This window comes from Vipera berus (assembly GCF_964194415.1).
Source record: "Vipera berus genome assembly, chromosome: 1".
Taxonomy (NCBI): domain Eukaryota; kingdom Metazoa; phylum Chordata; class Lepidosauria; order Squamata; family Viperidae; genus Vipera; species Vipera berus.
This window is the reverse complement of record NC_138202.1, coordinates 176722693-176730882: the sequence shown is the minus strand read 5'-3', so window position 1 is coordinate 176730882 and position 8190 is coordinate 176722693. Positions and strand designations below refer to the sequence as shown.

Here is an 8190-nt window from a genome sequence, read left to right as displayed (position 1 = left end):
GTGGGCATCTCTCTGAAATTAGGAGAACCATTTTCACAGACGCCATAATGCAGTACCCCATCAGTTCAGAAAGCCCAGGCTGCCACTGAAAGGCTTTGGTTCACTTGTTCTAAGAAATATTTTGGTGACACCCCTTTTGTGCAGTAGACTAAGGACATGCCCAATAAAAACTGCATAATTGTAGTTGGCATCCAAGTAGTTTGCATTCACTTTGAGGATGAGAAGCACTGCCCTTTGCATAAATCTAATAAGCAACAAAAAGATGGATCCTTAATGGCGTGTTTTTTTTTAAAATGAAGCATGAATGCAGCTAAGCAAAACCACAATAGTTCCAAAGTAGCTCACTGTTGTTTATTCAGTGCTCTTCTGGAAGCTAATGTCATTCATTGTAAACAGTGGTGACAGGTTAATGTTGCGCATTAAGTATTAAATGGCAGGTAGCATTAAGCAAGTCCAGTCCAGTTAGAAAGCACTATTAGTGCACTTAAGCTAGTCAATAAAATCTGTATGTTAGTTCGGCACACCTCCTTTTCCCCATGGGTTCCCCTCTACATTCTTTCTTTTTTTTTTCCAAGCAGAGAAGGACCTGTTAAAGAATCTCTAAGAATGTCTTGGGAATTATTTCTTCCCCTTTGAAAGCTCAAATTTGCTTTGAAGTTTGCCCTGCCACAGAAGCGATTGCTTGCTCAGCCGGAAAGCAGAAATAAATGAGTTTCCCACTGTTCGGTAGATAAAGTTCTTGATGGTAGGTTTTACCTCTGCTGGCTTTCCAACGCCAATGATAATCAACTTGCCATCATCAAGGCCCACCAAAATGTGGCTGAACTCTTTGGTAACAGAGACACAGTGAATTGGCAGCCGCATGGCTAAAGGGGAGGAGCTAAGGCTCAGGCTGAAATAAAGAAATAACAAACGTGTATTATTTACAGCAGACCGAAAAGCACTCAATGGGCAGTTTATATTAAAAGAAAGGTTTAAGGTTTAAGGTTTATTAAATTTATATGCCGCCCTTCTCCCTGAGGACTCAGGGCGGCTCACAACAATAAAAAGTTAAAAGATATAAATACAAAAATTAAAAGAGGATTAAACAATATAAGAAATAAGTACAATTTAAACCAATAAAAAACCAAATTTAAAAACTATGATCAGTCCAGGCCCGCTTGTTGGAATAACCAGGTCTTTAGGTTACGGTGGAAAGACTGAAGGTCAGGGGCCATCCGCAGCTCCGGGGGCAGTTCGTTCTAGAGGGTTGGTGCGCCCACAGAGAAGGCTCTCCCCCTCGGGGTCGCCAGCCGGCATTGTCTGGCCGACGGCACCCTGAAGAGGCCAACTTTGTGGGAGCAGACCGGGCGGTAGACATTGGCAGCAGGTGGTCTCGCAAGTACCCCGGGCCTAAGCCATGTAGGGCTTTAAAGGTGATTATCAGCACCTTGAATCGCACCCAGAGGGCAACCGGAAGCCAATGCAGCTCGCGCAGGAGTGGTGTAACATTGCTGGCCTCTACCAGCAAGTCTTATGAAGAATTATGTACTGGGTCTCTGACATCTGTGTCTAGGACATAGTCAGTATTGCACAAGAGGACAGTATTCTTAAAATTTCCTCAAAAGCACTGACTGGTTGGGACCAAGACTGACACAGCCATTTTTAAACCTTTTCTTCTGGGCCAATTCAATGCATCAAACTTACTAGTTAATTTCAGCCTAGATTAAATGTCTATAATTTATTAGAATGAATTGATACAAAAAAAGAAATTAATTTAAGACTCAAATTCAAATGTAAGAACAATTCCAAATCTATAAACAATAAATCTCAAATTAAATTATACCTTCAAGCATATCCACTATTCAAACAAAAATATAACTTGCTCCTGTTCCCAATTGGCTGATACAAGGGAGTTCATTGAAAATCGTATTAGTGTTAATGAGTTGGATTCAGATTTGTGCAAGTAAAGCCACTTGTGCAACGTCTTCCTGCTCTTGATTGCAGTTGCATCTCTTCCCCCCCCAGTCAATTTCCCATAATTCTCCCCCAAAATGGTGTTTTGGTGTAGTGTGTGTTTATATGAACTACAGTAGGAAATTTGGAATGGAAAATTATCAACAATTAACCAGAAGTACCCAGCAGAACTAGAGAAGTAGCCCACACAATTACCATATTATAACATGAAATAACTAACTTCTACAGGTACTCCTCAACTTAAACCATTTGTTTAGTGACCATTCACAGTTACAATAGCACTGAAAAAAGTGACTGATGACAGTTTTTCACATGACCAGCGAGAAGCAGCCCTGTGGTCAGGTGATCAAAATTTGGATGCTTGGCAACTGGCATGTATTTATGACGGCTGCAGTGTCCCAAGGTCATGTGTTCATCTTTTGTGACCTTCTGACATATAAAGTCAATGGGGAAAACAGATTCACTTAACAAGTATGTTACTCATTTAACTACTGTACAGCAGTGATTTACTTAACAACTGTGGCAAGAAAGGTCATAAGATGGGGCAAAACTATTGTGGTCGTAAGTTGAGGACTCCCTGTATTTCACTAGGGCTCTGTCTAAACATTTAGAGTAGAAAAAGGACAAAATTATTGCAACCAGCAATAAAACACAAATCAGGAATTTGGCTGAGATTCAGAAAGATTGTTTCCTGATATTCTGAAGCACGATTAGTAGTTAAAGGATTCATAAGAGAGCTCAAATTCCTAAACAGCACATAACTAACTTAGCAAGGAATTAATTTGCTTCTTAGTTTTCAGCATATTGGATTCCTTCCATATAAACAACAGTAGTTGGTGGAGGAGGATCATAGACTGTAAAGTGAGAGCTGCTGATTGATCCTAGGCCCCCACGGACTAAAGTTGTTAACATTACAAGTCATTGGAAACAGCCTTCCTTTTCAAGCTTCCTTTACCTGTAGAGATCTCTTATGGAGAGAAATCCCTGTAGACTCCCTATTACAATATATTCTCCAGTCACACAAAGATCTGACACTTCTTCCTTCAGGCTCTCAGAGCCCAAATACTTCCCATTCACAGAGTAGAGATGCAATGCATTCTTATCCTGGGCAGAAAACAAACAAACAACAAACAAAAAACAATAAAAGAGAGGGGAAAGCCTTGAGCAACAACATTTTCCCATAGAAATTGTATAATTCTGTAGCAGGATTGTTTGTAACACCATTATAAAAAGAACATAGTGTGGCATGTAATCTCCACATAATGTTCAGGGTTGTGAATTCAAATAATATTTACAGACACAGGTGTGGGATCCTGATTAAGAACCTATCTAGGTTATTAAACCTGATCTGCGTGATTTCAAATTTCAAATTAGGGGTTGCTAATAATTTCAGATCCCATGGAAATTAAAGTCTTACATGAGAATACAAAATCTTACAAAATGGGGTGACTTTGTGAAATTCTCCCCATTTTTTAAATTGGAGAGTATGGATGTGTTTTTAGTCTGCAGAGGAGCTACAAATAAAAGGTTGCCAACGTTTGCAGAAAAGGGAATGTTGCAGAATATAATATCAGTTGCAGAACTGATCACATTCAAGAAAGAGACTCTACACCTTGGCAACTGGGCCCCACCTCTAAATTCTCAAGCAGCATCTTGTCATTTGGGAAAACAGAAAGCCACAATTTCTCCAACACTGCTAAGGATGCATATCTAGAAGCAAAATGACAACTACGCGACTCAAAATGGTCTTTTTCCAATTAAATTATAAATACATGATGGCATTTGGTCTTGAACTTTATCCTATAACCAATTTTGCAAAAGATCATTGCTAGAAAGGTAATTAAAGCTAAGCATTAATAATAATGTTATTCTCCAGGCTAGTAGGCCAGAGGACTATTTTTATTTCATATCAAATAAAACCAAATTGAAACATTTAAGAGGCAACATTTAGTCAGCCAAAAATAGGTAATTCTGTTACTTAATATTGATTTTAAACTAACAAGGATACTAAACTCTTGCTTGAGAAAATGAGCTGTAGAAATTTCCCTCCAGCAGCCATACAATCCTGGAAACAGCTTTGGCTGCTTCAGTGAATCTCAGACCAATGTTACTTTTGTCATTTCTGTGTGCTGCAAAGCTTTTCCTCCCAAACAAATCGCACAGCCTTACACTACAGAGGCAGGAGACGCAATCAAGAATGAATTCCAATACTTTGTCCATACTAACTCATGTACAGGCAAAGGTGGCTGCATTTTGATTAAGTCAAGTCTATGTAACTGAATCCACACATTAAGGGGCTTTCCCATATGATCTCTTTGCCAATTTTTCTGGACAACAAAACATGAATCTATGGTTTATGCAAACATAAATATACACCTATGGGCCCCAGATTACGAGTATATATTTGTATGTATCTAGACATACATGTAAACATACCATTCCATGGTGTGATGGAGGGATGAACTAGCCTTGAGAATGCTGAATGACAATAAGAAGCCCCCATTGCTACTCCAATCACATAGTTAATTTATCCCCACCTCTAGAAACAAAACCTATGCAGCCCCTGTGTACTTGGCTATCTTAATACCTTGAGAGTTGTCTTTCCTTCTATGCTGGTATGAACGATTAAGTGTCCTTCCCAAGATACAGCCAGATTAGGAACAGTGATAAAGAGAGAACTCCCACAGGGTGGCCTCAGAGTCCTCATATATTGGCCCTTCCGAATGGTGTGGACAATCACAGTTCCATCCTATTAAAATGAAACAGAGACCTTTCAAAACTGAATGAATGTGAGAACCAATTCATAGTATAGCAATACTAGCCTCTGTGCTTTTAATACAACAGTCAGCATGCCCAGAATGACACATAGAAGAGATCCACCCAGACGGAGTGTTTTCAATGGATTATCAACCTGTCAACCTGTTTTCCAAAGCACCAGAATACAGGACAAGAAGCAATGGATGGAAACTAATCAAGGAGAGAAGCAACCTAGAACTAAGGAGAAATTTCCTGACAGTGAGAACAATTAACCAGTGGAACTGCCTGCCTCTAGAAATTGTGTGTGCTCCATCACTGGATGTTTTTCAAGAAGAGATTGGGCAGCCATTTGAATGGGATGGTATAAGGTCTCCTGTCTTGGGCAGCGGGTTGGACTAGAAGACCTCCAAGGTCCCTTCCAACTATTAACCCTATCAGTGGTGGTCATATCCTATCTGGAGGCAAATCAGACTTTTAACAGCAAATATTTATAATAGCACTCTATATCAATGACTTTTAAATAATGCAGTTCCTCTCAGCCTCCAATGTTCATTATGCATCCACAATGTAGTTTTAAAAACATTCTATACATTTTGTTGTATGCATTCCATTCTTTCTGCAGAAGACATGAAGGAAGAATGTTTTGGAAATACATTTTAAAATAGAAGAAACTTTCTTAAGACCAAACTCCAAAACATTTGCCAGCAAACTATCATGCATTTATTTTGCCTGGAAGCAGATGTTCAAAAAAAGGGAAATACTTCAAAAGAAGTAGGCATAGCTTTGCAGGCATCATTTACCACAAGAGAACAACTTAGAAATGTAAATGGCCTGGCAAGAATGAATTGCATATTCAAGGTTCACTTGAGACTGATGAGGTACTTTAAGCCAGAGGAGCAGTTTTCCCTTATTTTGAATGAAGACTTAGGAAACAACAAGCAAGCATACCCTGGCACCTGAGACTGCCATGTCCAGTTCTGTACTGATGCAAACTGAAGACACTTCATTGGTATGTCCATAGAGAATCTGCAAAGGTTTAGGAGCCAGACCTATTGGCACTCCTCCCTGTGATTAAATATTGGAAAGAAGCACAATTATATTAAAAGTCAAGATGTTTTCAAAGCAGCAAATCTGCCCAAAGCCTGACATCATTTCATTCTAAACTTTCTACCTTAAGGAAGCATAATGCTTCTTAATACAGCTCATAATTGCCAATAAAATGGCAGCTAGCAGGTGCTGAGCTGCCATTTTATTGGTCACTATGAAAAAAACCCCTGGATCTTCTGAAAATGCTGCCAAAATAAATAATACAGATTAAACGGGAGGAAAACATATCAATTCAATTTATTCTTAAGAGTCACAAGCAAAACTTTAGCTCAAAAAACCAGAAGAGGGAATCTAATCTCAGGATGTATAAAAGAACAAAAAAAGAATTCTTTCTTCACTTGTGCCTCAGAACTAACCTATTTTGCCACATTTACACTAAAGAAAGCACTAAACAGTGAACTTTTAAATACACAGTACTATTTTCCAAGGAGTTACAGTCGATCAGTACAAGAGCAACCTTTTTTTATAAATTTATTTTTATTGATTTATTTAAAAGACTTGTATGGCTACCCATCACAATTCTGGGTAGCACAAAATCATAATGAAACCAAACAAAACGAACAGCCCAAAACAAATTCCCTCCAACTCATTAGCAATACAAACAGCATCAATGGACTCCAGTCTTACCTCACCTCACCCCGGTGCTTTTGGCATGTTCATGTAAGTTTTCATACACTAATACTTCTTCTATCAGATGTGCCACAGTGTAACCTTCATAGCTATCTAAGCCCTATACAAATTCCCAACTGTATGAGATTCAAGTAACCCTTTTATACTTTATAACATTTGAATGAATGTACAATACCTCACTTTCTGATCTTTCTGCCCCATTTGTAAGTTAATGCAATCAGAGAACACGGCACCACACAGCACAAACGGCTTGCAGAATTCCACAAAAGCCAACTCACCTGTTGAACTATTTGCCATACCATACAAGTGGTGTCCCTTGAGCCTGAAATTAAATGGATCCCACAGAAATCCATCGCTAAGCATGTCACAATGTCTACAAACACAAACAAACAGAGGTCTCAATTCGTAGGAATTGAAATAACCAGATTAAAAAAATGACAGTTTAAACATAGATGTGCTGGCTTTGCCCAAAATGAAACAACTATTCTAAATTGCAAAATGAATGTATATAAATTAACAAACATTGTATGTATTGTGTGGAACACCTAATTATATTAATAAAGGTTCCTAAAGAGAATATTTCTGCTCCTGGGAAAAAGAGGCATTATACATAAAAGGTTATGTAAAAATATTTTTTTCCTCCATCAGATATTGTCATTCAAGAGCCAGCTCTCATAGGATACCGACGTGGAACCAGTAAAGGCTCACCAGAGCCCTTCATGCACAGATACTTACCTTCTTTCAAGCTAAATTCTATTCATTTCTATGAGGTTTGTCAGGAAGGAGACATTTTAAATGGATCAAATCCAACATGATTTATGCTATTTCCAGAAGTACTAATCTGTGGCAGCAAAAAACAAAGGAGGAGCCTTGTTTGCCCCAAGCTATGGAAGATAAAAAAATAGAAACTCTAGTGTGAAAGGAAGAATATCAGATTAATTGGTGGTCTTTTTAGCCTATCTATAGAGTTCCCAAGAGTTCTAATGGATCCTTGTGGACAGAAAGTGGAATGGAAGAGGCTTCTGAGCCAATGCAATCTAATACTTAGATTAGACTTTAGACTAGACCTAGAGTGACATTACTTTAAAACTTCACTTGGTCCTTGAAAGTCAAAAGTAGACTTTGGTCCAATCACTACTCTCAACCTATTGAAGAAAAAATGACAAAACAAGCTACAATTATCATCTTGAAAACCTGGAAGGTAACCTCTTACCTTCTTATTAAAGATAATGCTAATCAGCACAGCAGTAATAAAAATATTGTTACCTACAATACGTTTATGATTTCCTGAGATGCAATAAGCAGTAACATCTACCCAATGGTCTCTGTATTTTACAGATTCCCAACATCATGGATTTTCTTTAATTATCACAATGGAAGAATACAGTGCATTTATATCTATTCTCTGAATCCAGAATTAAGAAAAAAGGTGCCATTCCTGTTTGTAGTTTAAGCATTATTTTTGATCTATTAAATGGAGCATTCTGGAGAATGGCAGCAGGTGCCTATAGAAGTATCCTCACTTGGCAACCCTTGGAGGTAGACTAGGTCAGGAAACCAAGATTCACAAGTATGATTAGCACTACTGTGTTTCCCTGAAAATAAGACCCGGTCTTATATTTTTTTTGCCTCCAAAAGAAGCACTAGGTCTTATTTTCAGGGGATGTCTTATCTTAGGACCGCTGCAGACAGGCCTCCCATGCGCTGACACCTGTGGCACTACTGCTTGATTTCTTCAGT

The 8190-nt window shown here is 38.5% G+C and overlaps 1 protein-coding gene across 3 annotated transcripts in view; it reads right to left on the bottom strand.

The window, feature by feature from the left end:
- The window catches only part of NBEAL1 (neurobeachin like 1), a gene marked incomplete at its 3' end in the record, with an annotated part of 103728 nt that overhangs the window by 5731 nt on the left and 89807 nt on the right, over nucleotides 1-8190 (bottom strand). For 2 of the 3 annotated variants that reach the window (XM_081339542.1, XM_081339543.1), the window contains 5 exons: nucleotides 6729-6823; nucleotides 5662-5778; nucleotides 4544-4705; nucleotides 2912-3060; nucleotides 757-892 (listed from right to left, as the gene is read on the bottom strand). In XM_081339542.1, the coding sequence (XP_081195668.1) occupies nucleotides 757-892; nucleotides 2912-3060; nucleotides 4544-4705; nucleotides 5662-5778; nucleotides 6729-6823 (659 nt within the window). Of the gene's footprint in view, nucleotides 1-618; nucleotides 893-2911; nucleotides 3061-4543; nucleotides 4706-5661; nucleotides 5779-6728; nucleotides 6824-8190 lie in introns of those variants that run through there. The other variant, XM_081339541.1, reaches the window with a different exon arrangement.